Genomic DNA, 20,482 nt, shown 5'->3' with positions numbered 1-20,482 from the left:
CTTCTCATGCTCTCTCTCTCAAATAAATAAATAAAATCTTAAAAAAAAAAAAAAAGGAGTCAACCCTGCCAATATCTTAATTTCAGGCTTCTAGCTTCCAGAACCGTGAGATAATAAATTGATGTTATTTTTAAGCTACCCAGTTCGTGCTACTTTGTTACGGCGGCCTCAGAAAACTGACACAGGAGGTGTCTTTTGCTTGCTTGTATCTTTCCTCAAAAATGAACACGGTGTTTACTGAGGAGAACAATGAATGCTTTAAAGGCTGCCGAATCTCCAGAAAGTAAAGATGAAGGGATTGACGCAAGAGGCAAAATATCTGCAAAGTTGAGAAGGAGAAAATTTAAATGGGGGAAATAATGTAAACAAATGCTTTAACTAGGACAATGAAGTTGCCCAAAAAAACTCCTATCCCCAAAATACAAACGCAACTGTATGGGCTGGAACTTTGAGGACCCTGGCTGAAGAGCATACATGTTGAGATCGAGAAGCATGAGGACAACTTACTGACAAGTCTGTATGGGAAGAAGTATGCCAGTTCCGTGTGGCTGAAGGCAGAGCAGTCGCTGTACGGGAGCCATTCTGTGGCTCAGGGTGCAGCACAGTGACCGCCACAGTCCAAAAACAGAACTAGCGTTGAATAGATAATCAGTAAAATTTTTTTTCCAGAAAAGAGTATCCTTAATTGCATCACAGACCCAAGCTCTAGATAAAACATTATGCCATACTTCCATCCTTTATCCTTCGAGAAGCAAACAGAAAGAAAACTACCTCCACAAAGTGAAATTGTCTTAATATGAAAGCCTGAGTTGAAATGAGGGTCCAGAGTCTGTGTCTCTTAGGAGAGGACAACAAAGAAAAGGAGGGCAGTGCTTTCAGGCATCAGGGACCCTAGGTTCACTGAGAACTTGACGCTGAATCATTTAAGGACAAACAGGCCAGGTGTAGTGCTTGAAATGTTAGTAGACCAGCCATCTCATCATGACCTACAGGGAGGCAGCGTGGGAGCTTGCAGACAAACTGGAACACACACATGCTAGAAAGACCAGGAGCGAGAGGCTGACATGACATAACTGGGAAGGTGGTTAGCTGAGAGAGGAGAAGACACAGATGGTGCGTTTGGTTATCTGCATCGCCTGTTCTGCGTGGCTTCGGCAGCATAGGGTTGGGACCAACTGTGGGTGAAGATGCAAGAGAGTAAGACCTTAGCGCATTACGTGGAAGGACACTGTAATAGCTGGAAGTCTGCAATGACAGGACATCCTGCCTTGGGTGCCAGGCAGTGAGTGTCTCGTGATGACAGGTGCTCAAACAGACAGGTAATGATCTGGAAGTAATGCTTCGGAGGAGATTCATACGAGAAGCACTTGGATGGGACTTTAATAATGTCCTGTCAACCCCAGGTTTCTATTGCCAAAGGAATTCTGAAAACTAAAGTAGAGGATGTATTTAATTTTAATGTCTCCAGTTGGCAATTTTTCCCTAAAATTTTCTTGTTCTCCAATTTTATAAGTAATTGACATATCTTGGAATTGATTATAAAGATTTAATTCATTTTTCTGGTATCAGCTTTTGTGTCAAATAATCATAAATATGGACCAAGAAAAATCAGAACTCTTTCAGAATATCACACTCATAGCATAAGTGTAATGTTAATAAGATGGATAAAATGATTTTACTCATTAAAATATATGCTACATTAAGCTGCAGCGGATTCTCAGATGTCTATTTTTTTAAATTATCATGGAGATAAATGTGTCAATGATACCTGGTAAAACTGTACAAAGAAGAAAAAGATGCAAATAGAAAATCATTTTAAAAACATCACATGTGGGCGCCTGGGTGGCTCAGTTGGTTAAGCGACTGCCTTCGGCTCAGGTCATGATCCTGGAGTCCCTGGATCGAGTCCCGCATCAGGCTCCCTGCTCAGCAAGGAGCCTGCTTCTCCCTCTGACCCTCCCCCCTCTCATGTGCTCTCTCTCTCATTCTCTCTGTCTCAAATAAATAAATAAAATCTTTAAAAAATAAAATAAAATAAAATAAAAACATCACATGTGTAATGAAAGGTGTTTTTAAGCAAAAACCTGCAAATTTACTGAGTAATATTTTGTGAAAAGTACTATGCCAAGCACTAACAAAGGCAACACATGGATATGCAGTTTTATTTATTTAAAATACTATAGGGGCACCTGGGTGGCTCAGTCAGCTTAGCGTCTGACTCTTGATTTCGGCTCAGGTCATGATCTCAGGGTCGTGGAATCGAGCCCCACATCGAGCCCCGGGTTCAGCGCAGAGTCAGCTTGTCCCTCTCCCTCTGCTCCCCCCACCCCGTCCCTGCTCCCATGCTCTCTCTCTGAAATAAATTTAAAAATCTTTAAAAAAATAAAATATTATAAAAATAGTTAATGTTTTATGTTGAAATGCTTATCCTAACATATTCATTTTATAACATGAATCATTCCATCTGCCTATTCCTTTGTCCAAAGTTTATGCTTAAATGGGAAATATATGTCTTACCTAAGGCTCTACCAGTCAGAGCCGTACCAAAGGTACAGAGAACTGTCAGTCCCTCCTCAGCCCTACCTCATTGTTCCTATACCACGCCACCTCCCAGAGGTAACGAATCTCCTTAGTTGGAGAGTGAATACTGCCTTTCCTAGGCTTGTTCTATAGGAAGCTCAATAAATAATTATTACAGGCAGTAGGTACACACATTCTGAAGAGAGAGGCTGGTGATCCTATGCCACACGGTTGGATCTGGGATACATGATGCTCTCTAGACAGGCTGAGGATGCGCCTCTAGCTGATAAATGTGGAAGCCATGCAAATGTACAAGAAATGACCTTGTGTCTGCTCCAAAGTAACAGTAACTACACAATGAAAATCCCTGCAGACACCACCTTAACCAAGCGATCAAGGTTAACATCAGCATGTACAAGACATATTGATATCATAAATCCTTTGCTATGATGCACTGAGAAAGACAACATAGTTTGCTCAAAAGGAATTACCTCACTCTCATCATGAAGAAACATCAAATGAACCCAAACTGAGGGACATTCTAAGAAGAGATGACACTCCAAAGGGTCAAGGACATGAAGCAAAAACAGGCTGAGGCACTGTCATAGATTGGTGGAGACGAGGGAGGCATGACAGCTAAATGTAAAGTGGGATCCTGGAACAGAAAAAGAGCCTTAGTGGGAAAATGGCTGAAATCTGAGCAAGGTCTATAGTTTGGTGAGTGTATTATACCAATGTTAATGCCCTGGTTCTGAACATTGTACAATAGTTATGTAAGATGTTAAACTTGGGAGAAACCAGCTAAGGGATTTACGGAAAGCCTACAGTTCCTGAAACTTTTCTGTAAGCTTCAAATTATTTCAAAATTAAAAGTTAAAGAAAGAATGAAGGTAACTTAATTAGTTCACTGGAACCATCTGTGTGTGTACAAATAATTACTCAGTGAAAGGAAAGCCTACAGTTCCTGAAACTTTTCTGTAAGCTTCAAATTATTTCAAAATTAATTTAAAGAAATAATGAAGGTAACTTAATTAGTTCACTGGAACCATCTGTGTGTGTACAAATAATTACTCAGTGAAATAGAATACCCAAACGCTGCTGTGTTGATATCAAAGAAGAGACATTTGAACAAATACCTTCACTGTGTTAATTATAGTAAATTAGTTCTAATAAGCATAGATGTAGTAGTAATATTTAGACTGTGGTCCACAAAAAACCTTGCAGGCGAGTTCAGAATTATTTTACAGCAATGGATACCTCTGAAAGGCTTGAGGAGAGGAGAACATGACCTTGGGAAGTCATCTTCTCCCACTCTCTCTTACTGGCTTTGGATGCTTGTTTATCTAATGCTGACCACTGTTCCTTATCTTCATTGAAGAATAAGCATGGAAATGGGCCAACAGGGCAGAGTTTGATACGCAACAGGGATAAACTTGCTGGTGAAACTTCTGTCCCGGGAGAGTTTAGAGAATGAAAGTGAATGTGGGTGTCATGCCCGTCTTGAGGGAACATCACAGATGTTCTGAATAACGTTAAAAGCTTACCTGAAATTAAATATCAATATTTTCCTAGAATGTTGATGCTACGTTGAGTTTTGTTTTTCCCTTCTCTTTGAATGTTTGGTTTATACAGCCTGATCCAAATACTAAGTTTGGTGACTGAATATTTGTGCTAAAACGTTCGAAAAATTAAAGTAGTACCCTACCCAAGAGTGGCAATGCCATCTAACCCTTAGAAAGCCCACATTGTTTAGCAGATAGTGTGGCTGACCCATCGGGATAGAAATCACTCTCTATTAAGAAGTCTCTCCCACTCCCCTTCAATGGCTTGCCCATTTCCCACCCTTCTCCCTCTGGCAACCATGAGTTTGGTCTCACTATTTATGGATCTGTTTCTGCTTTTCGTTTGTTTATTCATTTGTTTTCTTTTTTAGATTCCATAAGTGAAAGTGAAATCATATGGTATTTGTCTTTTTCTGCCTGACTTATTTCACTTAGCATAATACTCTCTAGGTCCACCCATATGGCAAATGGCGAGATCCCATTCTTTTCTACGGCTGAGTAGTATTCCTGTCCGGGGTGTGAGCGTGGGTATCGCATCTTGTTTATCCACTCATCTATCATGGGCACTGGGGTTGCTTCCATACTAACTCTATCAAACTTAAACAACTTTTTCTTTGACTACTAAGAACACTGCATTTTAGAGGACAACTTTCTTTCTGTATTCACTGTTGTTCAGCTCTGGGTTAAAAGTCATAAAAGCCTGAACCACGTCCCTACAAAATACAGTATTCTGGGAAGCTTTGCTGGTTTTAGTTTTTTGAAAAAATCCCCGATATCTTGCTTTTTAAAAAAAAAAAAAAATCTTTTTCTCATATACCAGAAAATGCAGAAGAAAAAAAGAAATCAGGTTAATGAATCATCCTGGCTTACTGGATGCCAGTTGGTAGAATTTAAACTTAACAGAGCAAAGCAAATTTCAGTTACCTTATGTCATAAATCAGTTAAAAGTTTTATTTCCGAAAAATCAAAGAGCATGTATCTGTACACGGTCTTAATTGCAAAGGAAAAAGAATGACGTGCTCAAGAGAGGCGATCTTAGTTTAGAAACGCCGCCTCTTTCTGGACCCTGTTCTTTCCGAGCAGACCCTTCCCCCGGAGTCCGGTATTTTCAAGCAAGCGCAACCGTCACCGCCCGCCGCGGGTTGGTCCCTGTTAAAGGGCGGCGGGTCGGTGCGGGCGAGGGCGCCGCGCACGGTCACTGTCGCCAACCGCAAGTGCCGAGCTGCCGGTTCCACTCAGAGCGACCCCTGTCACCCTTCCTCTACCTCACTGCACGCCCCGCAGTGGGAAGAGTGAAGCTCTCGGTCCTGCGAGCTTGACGCAGCCGCAGGCGCGCGAGAGGCGACAGGCGCGCTGAAGTTTCTCCCGGGGCTCCCGGCGCCGACCCCCGCGCCTCCCGCTCGGCGCACGACCCCGAAACCCGCGGGACGGACCCCGGCGGCGCTGGGCAGTCGGCGGGCCGGGCCCCGTCACGTCCCCGTCCCGCACCAGGCGGCGCGGCCGCCACCCACCTACCTGCGCGTCCCGACGGCGCGGCCGCCAGCAGCAGCAGCAGCGGCGGCAGCGGCAGCAGCCGCAGGGCCCGGCGGCCGGGCGCCTGGGCCGCTCTGGCCGCCGCTCCCGCGGGGGGTCGCCAGGCCCACATGGGCTGCGGGGGTCGGGTCACATCTCGGAGGGCGTCCCGCCGCGTCCCGCCCCTTCGAGCCGCGCGCCCTTCCGCGGCGCCCCGGGCCCTCCGCTAGGGCGTCGCGCGGCGCTGTCCGCGGCCGGGAGCCCGGGGAGGCGGTACCCCGGCTGCGCCCCACCCGCGTCCCGCGGCAGCCCAGCTGGATGCCGGCGCCGAGGGGAGGGACCCCGCGATTCCTGGTCCCCGGCCACGCAGTTCCGAGAGTCTGGGCGAGTTTCCACCGCCCCGACCTGTTGCGAGGTCACCGGTGCAGGTAAAAGCCTGCACTCCGCGGAGGAGAGAGTGAGGTGAGCACACGGAAAAGTGAGTCTGGTATTCAGGCCTGAGAGTCGCTCCTCTAAACTTTGAAATGTCAGAGTTCAGTGCCGGAAGAATGAATGAAAGAATGAAATGGGTATTTATTTCTCAACATACCGCCAGGCACTCTGCCATGCATTGCATTTGATTTCGTGCAGTCCTCGCCACCTGCAACCAGGTATTGTCCCATTGGTCAGAAAAGGGAAACTCAGAAAGTCAAGGTATCTGCTTGAATGAAGTCCCCCGAGCTTGTGAGCAGGGAGGGGCCTGCGGATTTCCACACGGGCCCGCTTCTAGGTCCCAGGCTCTTCATAACGGGACGGCGGGGGTGGAAGTGAAGAACTGTGTTGAAATCATTAAAATAGCATAAAGAAAACCCGAGGGCCTGTCTCGGCTCCGGTCCTTGAGAGGGAGTTACAAAGGCTGGGCACCGCCTTAAAATAGAGAAATAAACGATTCACCTCGGGTATGTTCCCTCTTTCCCTCACAGAAAACCTAAGTGTACAAAATTAGGTCAGCTACCTTCATCTTAGAAAAAAGAATCTGAAGTAATTGAAAAGAAAGAAGTCTTTTTGCTGGGAGGGAGTGAGAGGACTGGCAGGATTTTCAAGAGTCCCCTAAGTATGCTACATCCTTCTCCCCAGAAAGACTTGGAAACAGAGAATAAATCCAGCTCGGGTTGTCCCTTTGGCTGAGCTCCGTGTTGGGACGCGGAACCTAGGACTCTACAAACGTTTGTCAGCCGGGTCCTTTAGGTTGCATCGCTAGGGGGCGCTGGGTGAACGCTGAGCGCCGGAGGAGCTGCGAGGGGACTGGCCTTCCTACCTGCTGTTCTTCGCGGTGCCGCCCAGTGGCTCCTCACCCTGGCGGGAGGAGCTGGTGCCATACGCCCAGAGTCAGCTTCATTGCGCCCCCTCAGAGACACCAGCACTGGGCTGGCCGGGCCCATTCTCAGAGGCCAGAGTTCAGCTTCCGGGGGTTCCTCTGCCAGGATGTAACCCCCACATCTTCCCTTTGTTCCTTCAGCCCTGGGGGCTGAGAGTTGCTTCCCGTAGTTACTTCCAGGGCCTCAGTCTGAAAAATCCCCTTTTCACATTTTTAGTTCTCCAGCGTCTATTTAATCAATTCTACCTAGCAAATTCTTTCTGTTGAAAGAACTGGTATGGTTTCTGTTTTCCTGGCTGGGGTCTTACTGATTCAGGAAGATGTAGGAAGGACTGAACATTTTAGGAAGGACTCTATGTTAGCAGCTCATCATCAGCATTGTGGTGAGTCACTGTTGTCTTTACTGACTGTAAATTTTATTAGTAGGGCTTCATCCTTATCATTTTAAGTCTAGTGGGTTAAATGTGATGTATATTTGCCACAAATGTATTTGGGGCCAATCATCTTTGGTATCTAAACTTTAGGACTTATATGCATTTCTGTTCAAACAGGAATCATTCGTGTCCCCAAAGGGGCTAAAGCAGACAGGTACATAGCCCTCCTTCCCTTATTCCCTACCCTTCTTAACTTGAGCAGTAACAGTTCTGTTACTTCGGCACACCCGTCTTCCCTCTGTCCTCCTCAAGTTCCCCTTCGCTCTTGTCAGACAGCACGTCAGAATTTCACTGGTCTTATACCTGGTAACAAATTCACCGCTCTGTCCTCAATAGATGCCTGTGGTTCTCATAGGAGGAGTGGGACCTAAAATATTGCTAAGTGTTCAGTTGATGTTTCCCATGCATTAAATTCAAGAGTGTAGTCATGACTTCTTTTGTTTTTACCTGTGACCTGGAACTCACCTTAGGGAGTTTCCTTTGTACCTTTAAATTCTACCATCTTACCCACCCTGTGAACTTCAGGAAGAAGCAGTCCAGTTCCCTCCCAGTCTAAACTTTCCCAGTCAAAATAAATCCTAGTATATCCTTCAGAAGATTTTTGAAATGACTCAACACATTCAAACTGATGTATTCTGTCATGAAAATTACAACCTTTTTTTTTTTTTCCTGATTGGTGCTTTATTTTTCTATTAAGCTTTTAATTTCAGGGCACCTGGGTGGCTTAGTCGATTAAGCAATCTGCCTTAGGCTCAGGTCATGATCCCAGGGTTCTGGGATTGAATCCCACGTCTGGCTCTCTGCTGAGCGGGGAGCCTGCTTCTCCCTCTCCCTCTGACTGCAGCTCCCCCTGCTTGTGCTCTCTGTCGCTCTGTCAAATAAATCAAGAAAATTTTTTTTAAAAAAGTTTTTAATTTTAATTCCAGTATAGGTAATATACAGTGTTATTTTAGTTTCAGGTGTACGATACAGTGATTCAGCAATTCTACTCAGTGTTCATCAGGATAAGTGTACTCTTAATCCCCTTTACCTATTTCACCCATCCCCCACCCACCTGCTCTCTGGTGACCACCAGTTTGTTCTCTACAGTTAAGAGTCAGTTTCACAGTTTGTCTCTCTCTTTTCTTCCTTTGCTCCTTTGTTTTGTTTCTTAAATTCCACATATGAGTGAAATCATATGGTACTTGTCTTTCTCTGACTGACTTATATTGCTTAGCATTATACCCTCTAGATCCATCCATGTTGTTGCAAATGGCAAGATTTCATTCTTTTTATGGCCTAATAATATTCCATTGTATTTATATATACCACATCTTCTTTATCTATTCATCTATCCATGGACACTTGGGCTGCTTCTATAATTTGGCTATTGTAAATAATGCTGCTATAAACATAGAGCATGCATGTATCCCTTTTAATTAGTGTTTTTGTATTTTTTGGCAAATATCCAGTAGTATGATTACCAGACTGTATGGTAGTTCTATTTTTAACTTTTTGAGGAACCTCCATACTGTTTTCCACAGTGGCTGCCACAGTTTGCATTCCCACCAACAGTGCACGAGGGTTCCCTTTTCTCCACATTCTCGTCAACACTTGTTATTTCTTGTGTTTTTGATCTTAGCCATTCTGACAGGTATGAGGTGCTATCTCACTGTAGTTTTAATAGGCATTTCCCTGATGACAAATGATATTGAACATCTTTTCATGTGTATGTTGGCCATCTGTATGTCTTCTTTGGAGAAATGTCTAGATGGCAATCCTTCTTGCCATGATTTACCACCTGCTGAGATCTTAATTTTGTGGAATTTTGAGCTTTTTGATCAGCAAGGCTGTAACCAATACCTTCCATCCTCAGTCCCAGCACTAACACTACAAACAAAACAATACAAACTTTTCCTATTCCAGTTGAACTCCTAAATAGTTTCCAGGAATGACACATCATCATGATCATCACCATCATCACCATCATGTGAGGTTACTGAATTCTGACTTTGAGCTAGGCACTATGCTAAGAAGGTTACACTTACCACCTTCTTAGGTCCTTACAACAATTCTGTGAGTTAGTCACATTTTCCCAAATGACAAAATGAAGAAACATGCTAGGTTAGGTTGTTCACTTAATAAGTGACAGCACTGGGATGTGAAGCCTGGTTAATCTAATTCCAGAGTCTATGCTCATAATGACTTCCTTATATGCCTCTGTGCTTAAGAAAAATGAAGCAAATACATTTATGGGGTGAACTGCAAAATAACGCACATATGAAGATGTATACTTATTAATTTATGAAAAATGCAACATTGGTGTGATTTCCATATTGTAAACTACAACGTGAATGCAAACATGGGAACATTCCTGGACACACAGTTATAGTCAGGGGCAGGTTCAGAATATACTAGGTTTCCAAAAGTAAACCTGAAGGTTAGAGAGCAGATGATAGTTGGGGAAAAAGGAAGAAAGGAAAGAGTCCTGGGGAGATAATAAGCATCCAGTATTTAGGAGATTTCTGAAATCCTTTTAGTCTACTCTGCCATTCGTTGTGGATATTTGGGACCACTAACAGTGTTTACATTATGCTGTCTGCTCAAATCTAAATAATATCAAATAATTAAAATCTTATGGAATCCTATCTCATCAGATCTTTCTCCAACTCTTCCAAATTTTTTTTTTGAGAAGCAGCCCATGCATTTAAAAAATTTTGTAATTGTTAAGTATAATATACATACAGAAAAATGCACCAATACAGATGTTACAGCTCAATGAGTTATCACTAAGGGAATGCGTTGGCAAGTATCACCCAAGTCAAGAAATAGAACAATGCTAAACCTACAGAGGCTGTCCTCTTGCCCCTTTCCTTCCCCACAAAATCAATCATTGAGTGTGTATTCCATTGTATCTGGCTTCTCATACTCAACATTATGCTGAGAATCATCTGTCTTTCTGCCTATAGATTTAGTGCAACACTGTAAAGTTATCCATTATGTGACTATGCTACAGTTTATTTATACATTCTATTTTGATGACATTTAGATTGTTTCCAGTTTGGAGCTATTAGCAGTAGTGCTTCTTGGAACATTCTAGTTCATGTCTCTTGCCTAGGTGCACATATTTCTGCCAGGTACATACCCAGAAGTATAATTACTGGGTCATAGGACAGACATATTTCTGCTTAAGTAAATAATGCCAAACCTGTTTTCCAACGTGGTTATAACAATTTACATTCCCATCAGCTGCAATGCATTGAGAACTTTTTCATAAGTTTATGAGCCATTTGGATATACCCTTGTGTCAAGGATCTGCTCCCATTTCTTGCCTGTTTTTTCTATTAGGTCGTCTTTTTATTTTATTTTTGTTTGAAGAAATTTGTTACATATGTTGAATATGAAGCCTTTGGCAGTTGTGTATGCTGCCAATATTCTCCCTTTATTGTAGCTTGCCTTTCTACTCTCTCAATAGAGTAATAAAAGACGTTCCTAAATGTAATATAGTTTAATTTACCAATTATTTCTCCTATGGTCATTGTTTTTTTTGTGTCCTGTTTAAAAAATGTTATCCCACCCTAAGATCATGAAGATACTCTTCTAAGTTCTCTTCTGAAAACTTTATTGCTTTATTTTTCACATGTAAAATTATGATCTGCCTTGAACTGATTTTTATATGATAAACTAGGGGTTCAACTTTTATTTTTTATGTGAGTCTGACCAATTCAGCACTGTTTATTGGAAAAATCATCTTTTCCCTAAAGCTCCATCTTCTTCATAAACTAAATGTCTTTTATTAATGGGTCTGTTTATAGATTATGCTCTGTTCCGTTGGTCTCTTTGTCTATTATTTTGCAAAATCTCACACTATTTTAGTTCCTTTCTTTTTGCTGGTAAACCAAGTCCCTCTACTTTGTTCTTATTTGAGTGCCTTGGCTAATTTTGCCCCTTGTATTTCCACATGAATTTTAGAATCACTTGTGAGTTCCCACAAAACAACTGGCTGACGTTTTTTTAAAGTTTTTTTTTTTTATTAAGTCATACCATACATAAAATAAGGTGCCTAAAGCACAGTAATCTTAACTTTTTTCATATATACACAACCATGTTACCAACCTCAGATCAAAATATAGGATATTTCCATCCCTCTAGAAGATTCCCTCATGCTTCTCATATACCTCTACCAGAGGAACTCATTGTTCTGACTTCCGTTATCATCTGATTAGTTCTGACTCTTCTTGACCTTCTTATTGGTGGAACTATACTGTAGGTACTCTTCTGTGTCTAGCTTCTTTTCTTCAACATAATAATATCTTTGAGGTTCATTCATGTTGTTCCATGGATGAGTAGTTTTTACCTTTTTTTTTTATTATTATTGCTGGGAGTGTTCCATGATAAGTTTTAAATATCTGTTCATTTTTATGCCAAAAGCAAATATGAGGTTCCCTGGACAGAGATCAGTTTCTTAGGATTACCCACAATAACTTCATCGGTTCTCTGGCTTCCATTCCTCTCTCTCTTTTGGGGTGACGTGAAGAGAGCCAGGTGGATCCTGTGCATGCACCACAGGAAAGGAAACCCAAAATTATAAATCTAGAAGTTTAGATAGGCTACACACCCTTAGCTGCTGCTCTATCTTTCTGAGAGAGGGAGAGAAACTCTCTCTCTCTAATAAACAAATACTTTGGAAAGTAAATGAATGCTCTCAGGAAGGCAAAGGGGAAAGTCCCTACCCTGGACTGCAAACACCTGGCTCTGGGGGAGGTAAGTTTTATTATCTTTTGAATGAGAACACAGGGCTCCAGGTCTAACCCTCTTGCAATGTGAGGAGCAGATAAGTCCGGGAAGAAGAGCTAGTCTGTGATGTGCCAATTTCCTTTGCTTAAGAAGGCAGACTGTCCAGAAACATGAAAATATTCATGGAGCATTGTTTCCCTGACATTCTATTATATGAATGTATATAACCTTTGATTTATCCATTCTCCTGTTGATGGACATTTGGGTTATTACTTGTTACTGAGTTGTAAGAGTCCTTCATGTGTTGTGGATGCAAATACTTTGTCAGATTTACAGTGTTGCAAATACTTTCTCCCAGTTCATGGCTTGCCCTTTAATTTTTACAATAATATCTGCAAGAGCAAAAGTTTTTAATTTTGATAAAATCTATTTTTTCCATTCCCCCCCCCCGATGTTTATGTTTTGGTGTCTCATCTTCAGAAATCTTCATGCATTCCAAAGTTGAAAATGTTTTCTTCTAGAAATTTTATAGTTCTACCTTTTACAATTAAATCTATAATACATTGTAAGTTAATTTTGATGCCTGGTATGAGGAAAAAGTAGAGATGAATGCTTTTTCTCAGGCAGCTGTCCTATTGTTTCTGTGCCATTTTTTGGAAAGATTTTCAGTCTACATGAAATTATGTTAGCCACTTTGTTAGAAATATATTGACCATATATGCATGAGTCTATTTTTGGATCTCATTCTTCTCATTGGTCTATTTGTTTATTTTTGCACCAATACCACATAATAGAAAATAAACATGTTTGTTTTTTATTTGTGTACTTTTTACAGAAAATTGCAAAGGCAGTGCAGAGAGTTTCTGCATACTCCTCACTCAGTTCCATTAGCACGGTAAGTGTTCTAAACTATGCAAGTTACACTGGCATATTATTGTTAAGTAAACTTCAGACTGTATTTAGATTTCTCTAGTTTTTCCATTTCTGTTCCAGGATCCAATCGAGGGTACCAGACTACCGGTCGTTCCCATGTGTCTTCAGTCTCCTCTGGTCTGTGATACTTTCTCAATTTTTCTGTATTTTTCATGACCTTGATAGTCTTAAAGAGTATTGGCCACGTATCCTGTAGAGCAAAAAAAATCCATGGATAAATTTAAAATATTATCATGAGAGTCTAGCAGAGCTTCTAGGCAAGAATTCAATCTTCAAAACACAATTGCATGTCTACACATCAATATTAAACTAGTGGAAAATGAAAGAAAAGAATCATTTGTAATAGCATGAAAGATACCTAGGACATATGAAACCTTTATGGGAAAAAGTATCAAATCCCAGCAAGTGACGTTGAAGAATATTTTTTTTTAGATGGGGAAATATGGATTGTGGTTATGGATTGAGAACTCAGTAGCTGTTAAAATTAGGTCATAAATATAATACAATTCCAATGATGGGGTGTCTGGGTGGCTCAGTGGATTAAATGTCTGCCTTTGGCTCAGGTCATGATCCTGGCGTCCTGGGATTGAGCCCCGCATCAGGCTCCCTGCTCAGTGGGGAGCCTGCTTCTCCCTCTCCCTCTGCCTGCTGCTCCCCTCTGCTTGTGCTCTCTCTCTCTCTCTCTGTTAAATAAATAAAAATCTTAAAAAAGAGAGAGAAAGAAAGGAAAAATGTTTTAGAAAAAAATACAATTCCAATGAAAATTTTAACAGATATTTGTGAAAGGTGATTATAAAATTCTTGGCATGGTGATTATACAATTCATGTGGAATTTCAAAGGTCCAGAAATAATCAAGATATCTTTTAAAAAGTTCAGATGGAGTGGTGCCTGGGTGGCTCAGTTGGTTAAGCATCTGACTCTTGATTTCAGCTCAGGTCATGCTCTCAGGGTCATGGGATCGAGTCCAGTATAAGGCTCTGTGCTCAGCATGGAGGCTGCTTGTCCCTCTCCCTCTGCTCCTCCCCACCGCCCTCGCTCACATGCTCTCTCTCTCTAAAATAAATAAATAAAATATTAAAAAAAAATAAAAAATAGTAAAAAGTTCAGATGGGAGGACTTTCCCTTCCACATTTCAGGAGTTATTATAAAGGTACAGTAAGACCATGTGGTAGAATAAAAAGATCCATGAAACTGTATATAGCGTCCAACATTTACAGACATTTGATAAATGAAAAAGAGCGTATTTTAGATGAGTGGGGAAAGAATAGGATTTTCAGTGAATGCTTCTGGGAAAATTGGGTGTTTACCTTTTGCCACATCACATACAAAAATAATTTAATGTGGATTAAAGGGCTGTTATGGGTTAAATGATGTCCTCCCTCCAGTTCTCAGAAAAGTTAAATTCAGATGAGGTCACACTGGAGTAGGATGGTCCCTTAATCCAATGTAACCAGTGTCTTTATAAAAAGAATTTTGGATGCAAAAATGCACACAAGGAGAATGCCATGTGAACATAAAGTCAAAGATTGGGGTCATGCACCTACAAGCCAAGAAATACCAATGGTTACTGGTAAGCCACCAGAAGCTTAGGGGAAAGGCCTGGAACAGACTCCCCCTCACAGGTCTCAGAAGGAACGAGCCCTGCGAATACCTTGATTTCAGATTTTTAGCCTCCAGAACTGTGAGACAACAATTGATGCCAGTTAGACCACCTTTTTTACGGCAGCCTTAGCAAACCAATCCAAGAGCTAATTTTGAAGGCAAAGCCAGGAAAATTTTAGAAGACAATATAGTAGAATATCCGTATGAACTTTGGGTAGGAAAGCATTTCTTAAGCATAAAAGCACTAACCATAAAAGATTGATGAAAAGTAAGAATTTCTGCACATCCAAAGACAATAAAGGAGAGTTGAGACAAGCCACAAATTGAAAGACTATAGGTTCACCATATATAACATAAATTATGCAGAATATTATGTCATATATACATATCTTTTGGATATATATGTATATATATACACATATATATATTTCTGGATACTTGGCAATTTTCATTTAATTTCAAAGAATATTTTTAACTAAGGGATTTGTGATGTTGTTTTGGTCATTTCTATTTTGAGGTTCAGAATTACTGTGGAAAATTGAACAGTACTCTAGCAGAAACAATGGCTTCTGGAAGGGTTTATAAACAGCCACAGAAGTTACATTAGTCAGTACCATAAAGAATGGTGGCAATAAAGAAGATGAAAATCCTTGCAAATATTGAATGACCTTGGCATTCATGATCACCAGAAAGTTCTCAATGCAACAACTGTTGGTATAATAAGTCAGCTGGTGGTTGCACCTGCTGGGAATGCTAATTAGCTAGAGTATGTGAAAAGAAACTAAAGAGTCCTCGTTTCTGGCATGGAAAGACAAAGCATAACATTAATAATTTGCATTGGTCCAAATCCAGAGGTAGTCTGGCTTTACTTGGTTGTAATTTAAGGAATTTAGATCTAAAGACTTTTGAAAATGCCAGGTTGGCACATAGGGCATTACAGAGTTTTTATTTCAAAAGGAATAGCCATGATAATAGTGAAGAAGAACGAAATTGGACAGCTGAGACCAAGATATCAAAGCTTACTATAAAGCTATAAATTGATAAATTAGAATTCATTAAAATTAACAACTGCTGTTTATCAAAAAATACTGTTAAGAGAGTGAAAGAGTACAGAGCAGAGGATATTTGCAATATATATGCACATGGAAAGAATGCAGAAAATATGAATAACCCTTATAAATCGATGAGAAAAAGATAGACAACCCAATATGAAAAGGGGCAAAAGTTTTAACAGGTACATTAGCAAGAGAAGCTATCCAAGTGGAGGACAGGCCTCACCACAGCAGCATCGTTAATCATCAGGGAAATGCAAACTAAAACCACCATGAGCTAGGGGCGCCTGGGTGGCTCAGTCGGTTGGGCGGCTGCCTTCGGCTCAGGTCATGATCCCAGGGTCCTGGGATCGAGCCCCGCATCGGGCTCCCTGCTCCGCAGGAAGCCTGCTTCTCCCTCTCCCACTCCACTTGCTTGTGTTCCCTCTCTCGCTGTGTCTCTCTCTGTCAAATAAATAAAATCTTTAAAAAAATAAAAAAATAAAAAAAAATAAAAAAAAATAAAACCACCATGAGCTACTAATCCACTCCCAATATGATGGTAAAATGATACCAAGTGTTGGTGAGAAGTAAGAGTGACCAGAACTGTCATATCCTGCTGGTGGAAGTGTTAGACTGGGAAAACTGCCTTGGAAAACTGTTTAACAAAACTGCTTGCAAACAGGGCCCGATTCAGAGAGAGATGACCTGTGTAGTCACTCAGGGCCTGAAACTCAGCAGGGCTCTGTGCATGGCCTAATGCTCAGCCAGCCACATCTTGAAATTCTTAATGATTTTCTCTTTAAACATGTTTTTTTTAAATTATGTTCAGTTAGCCAGGATATAGTCCATCGTAAGTTTTTGTTGTAGTGTTCAACGATTCATTAGTTGCATATAACACCCAGTGCTCATCACAACACGTGCCTTCCTTAATACCCATCACCCGGTTACCCCATCTCCCCTTCCCTTCTGTAACCCCCAGTTTGTTTCCCGGAGTCCAGAGTCTCTCATCTCCCTCTCTGATTTCTTCCCATTCAGTTTTCCCTCCCTTCCCCTGTGGTCCTCCGAGCTATTCCTTACGTTCCACATATGAGAGAAACCATATAATAATTGTCTTTCTCTGCTTGACTTATTTCACTTAGCATAATCCCCTTCAGTTCCACCCATGTTGATGCAAAAGTTGGGTATTCATTCTTTTTGATGGCTGAGTAATATTCCATTGTATATATGGACCACATCTTCTTTATCCATTCATCTGTTGAAGGGCATCTCAGTTCCTTCCACAGTTTGGCTATTGTGGACATTGCTGCTATGAACATTGGGGTGCATGTGCCCCTTCCTTTCATTACATCTGTGTCTTTAGGGTAAATACTGAGTAGTGCAATTGCTGGGTAGTAGAGTAGCTCTATTTTTAACGTCTTGAGGAAAGTCCACACTGTTTTCCAGAGCGGCTGTGCCAGCTTGCATTCCCACCAACAGTGTAAGAGGGTTCTCCTTTCTCCACAACCTCGCCAACACTTGCTGTTTCCTGTCTTGTTAATTTTGGCCATTCTAACTGGTGTAAGATGGTATCTCATTGTGGTTTTGATTTGTATTTCCCTGATGGCTAGTGATGTTGAACATTTTTTCATGTGTCTATTGGCCATTTGTATGTCTTCATTGGAGAAGTGTCTGTTCATGTCTTCTGCCCAGTTCTTGACTGGATTATTTGTTATTTTGGGTGTTGAGTTTGGTAAGTTCTTTATAGATCTTGGATATCAGCCCTTTATCCAAAATATAATTTGCAAATATCTTCTCCCATTTCGTGGATTGCCTCTTAGTTTTGTTGACTGCTTTTTGTAAGTGCAGTCTTGTTGAGAGCGTGGAGCAGGGGCTCGAGCTGGGAGGCAGGAGCAACTTGTGAGCCTGCCCCTGTTCTCTGCTGCCCCATTCATGTACAGCATGTGCCATGACCACAGCACCAAATTCTGTGCAACCTCCTGCCTCAGAGGTCAGTGAGACTCAGAGGAGTACAAGGTGCGTGAGGGCACGGACATCTCTGAGCAGCCTCGTTTCCATTCAAACCAGCACTTGCATTGAATGGAGAAAGAGGGCAGTGCTGTTTTAAGAAATGTGAAAAACCAAAGAATCCTATCCTATCATTTCTTACTTATGTTACTTCCCTGCGTTAGCCAAACACATGTGCTCGAAATGAGAACATGGAAGGAAAGGAAAAGAGAGGGCAATCTCCAGTTCTTTCTCCTTTTAGTCCTTCTTTCTCACTGGTAAGCTGAGGGTAGGAAGCATTGGTATAATGTGCATGTACCAGGAAACAAAATAAAAATATTTGATTTAGTTCAGTGCAGCATTTTCACTGTTCTGTTAAGAAAGGAATCCGTGGGGCACCCGGGGGGCTTGGTGGGTTGAGTGCTGACTCTTGACTTTGGCTCAGGTTGGGATCTTGGGATGGAGCCCTACCTCTCCACCTTGGGCCCCTGCTCAGTGGGGAGTTGGTTTGAGATTCTTTCCCTCTGCCCCCCGCCCTCTCAAATGAATAAATAAATAAACCTTTAAAAAAAAAGGAACATGCATGTACAAGCTATGAAATACAAATTGTGTAATTGCAGTGATTCTGCATACAGATTAAATGCCCTTATATTTGCATTTAAAACTACCACTGCCCAGTGCCTCGGTGGCTCAGTTGGTTGAGCCACTGACTCTTGGTTTCAGCTCAAGTCATGATCTCAGGTGGTGGGATTGAGCCCCACGTGGGGCTCCGCACTCAGCTGGGAATCTCTGCTTGAGATTCTCTTTCTCCCTCTGCCCCTCCTGCCACTCAAATAATAAATAAATAAATCTTAAAAAAAAAAACAACCCTGTCAATGTACAATATAAAGATGAATGGTGAAATTCATGCTAATATCTAAACATTTTAATTTTTTTTTAAAGTGACATTGAATAGCAAGTGAACACTCTGACAAGTTGAGAGCGATCATGGAAAAAAGGAAAGAGTTTTATATTTTAGTATTGTGGGTGACACTTTTCCCTTACTTTTTAAGCAAGAGGACTTGCATTTTCATTTTGCACTGGGCCTTGCAAATTACGTAGCTGGTCCAGTTTACAAATCAGTAATTTTAGTCCTGGAGACATACTCAACAAAGATGAATGCTTATTTTTGCCAAAGACATGTACAAAAATGCTAATAACAGATTTATTCATAATAACCCCAATCAAGAAATAACCCAAAAGTTTCTCAACAGTGCAACATATCAACTGAATATGTATATATTTATACTAGAATACTAGACAGCAATGAAAACAGATTATTGCTACATATAGCAACATGAATGAATCTGACAGATGTGATGTTGAACCAAAGAACCCAGATATAAAAAGAATATATACTCTGTGATTTCATTTGTAAGTTCAAAGAACAGACTAAACTAAATAAATGCATAGTGACAGAGTCAGAATAATGATTACCTCTTGGGGGTTGTGGGAAGGAGGGTAAAAGAGAGGCTGAGGAGCTGGGAATGTTTGAGATATTAATCTGGGTGGCAGTTAAATTTATACATATGAATGGATGTAAAAATTAAGCCAGTTGTACCCTTAAAGATATGTGTATATCATACCTCAAAAAGAGGGAAAAGAAACATCTTTCCCAAAGCTGTATCTTTACTATATACCATGATGAAAGTGAAACTTTCTCCATTGTGTGTATGTGTGTGTGTGAGAGAGAGACAGAGACAGAGAGAGACAGAGAGACAGAGAGACAGAGAGACAGAGGTAGTGCCCTTAGCTACCACTGGGTGGCTTGTGTTGTTAGGTTCCTTTTGGGTGTACTTGGGTAGGGAAGGGACTGAAGGAAGCAGGTGTCTATCTACATTTCCAACCCTTTGCCTTTTCATTGAAATAAAGTGTTTGTAAATAGTGACATTTTGTTATTTTAGGGCACTGTTTTACTTTAGGTCTGAATTCCTAATTCAAAGATTGACTGTAATTAACTTTTGCACTCTTCTTTCTGAAGTATGAAAGTTGAGTTTAGGCTCATAGCTTAGGCTTTTATGTATAATTATTTTTGACACTGATGATCTCATTTTAATTTTCTCTAGAATCTTGATTTCATATGACAGTCATTTTTATCATTTACTTTTTTCTATGTTTAGAATGCTCTTCCTCTGAGATAGACATTATCTGACCCTTCATTTCAAATGTGCTCAGAGAGACCTTGTATGATCACCATCCCAAACAGCACCAATCTCCTTGTCAGATTCTATGTTTTTACCTTGTTTCTTTTTCTTTCTTTTTTTAGCATGTACCATGATCAGACATGTCTATATGTGTGTATGTATAGTTTATGTATATTACTGTCTGTCTTCCTCAGTAAGAATATAATCTCCAAGAGGATAAGAATTCTTCTTTTGCTCACTGCTTGTCACCTAGTGGGTGCACAATAAACATCTGTTGAATGAATGGCAAACCTTATTTTCAAAACTAAGAACAAATGTAATTTTGGAATTTTACATTTTCTCAAGTGTTGAATATTAACAGTTATTAAATTTTTGATGCAATTTAAAACATGGCAACTCTGGAGAGAGATAAATGATTACTCTGAAAGAAAACCCCAGAAATGTGGAAGGATAAATATTACTGGTAGAACCTGGTTGGTCTGACATCAGGATCTCCCTGGAGTGTCCCAGGGTTGCCAAGTTGGAAAGACAAAGCAGAAGTCAGCATCTAGAGCAAATAGTGAGCTTCATCCTTCACGGTCTGTGTGCACCGCACATCAGAAATGCACCCAGCTGGCCACTGGATGTCACTCTTCTCTCACGCTC

The 20,482-nt window shown here is 41.0% G+C and overlaps 2 protein-coding genes across 9 annotated transcripts in view; one reads left to right on the top strand and one right to left on the bottom strand.

Moving 5' to 3' along the window:
- IL20RA (interleukin 20 receptor subunit alpha) overlaps nucleotides 1-5,862 on the bottom strand; it is a 34,591-nt gene extending 28,729 nt beyond the window's left edge. The window contains exons 1-2 of one of the 2 annotated variants that reach the window (XM_078054671.1): nucleotides 5,598-5,696; nucleotides 3,012-3,175 (exon numbers count right to left, since the gene is read on the bottom strand). Coding sequence is in view for 1 of the 2 variants with exons in the window: in XM_036097855.2 (XP_035953748.1) it covers nucleotides 5,598-5,727 (130 nt within the window). In the remaining variant the exon portion in view is untranslated. Of the gene's footprint in view, nucleotides 1-3,011; nucleotides 3,176-5,597 lie in introns of both variants that reach the window. The other variant, XM_036097855.2, reaches the window with a different exon arrangement.
- A 49-nt stretch (nucleotides 5,863-5,911) lies between these two features.
- The window catches only part of LOC118539363 (uncharacterized), a 75,012-nt gene continuing 60,441 nt past the window's right edge, over nucleotides 5,912-20,482 (top strand). For 5 of the 7 annotated variants that reach the window (XR_013441083.1, XM_078054678.1, XM_078054677.1 and 2 more), the window contains exons 1-3: nucleotides 5,912-6,056; nucleotides 12,937-12,996; nucleotides 13,095-13,151. Coding sequence is in view for 6 of the 7 variants with exons in the window: in XM_078054678.1 (XP_077910804.1) it covers nucleotides 13,131-13,151 (21 nt within the window). In the remaining variant the exon portion in view is untranslated. Of the gene's footprint in view, nucleotides 6,245-12,936; nucleotides 12,997-13,074; nucleotides 13,152-20,482 lie in introns of all 7 variants that reach the window. The other 2 variants (XM_078054674.1, XM_078054675.1) reach the window with 2 other exon arrangements.

This window comes from Halichoerus grypus, chromosome 9, assembly GCF_964656455.1.
Source record: "Halichoerus grypus chromosome 9, mHalGry1.hap1.1, whole genome shotgun sequence".
Taxonomy (NCBI): Eukaryota; Metazoa; Chordata; class Mammalia; order Carnivora; family Phocidae; genus Halichoerus; species Halichoerus grypus.
Note: the sequence above shows the minus strand (reverse complement) of the source record. Positions and strands in the feature narration are given on the sequence as shown.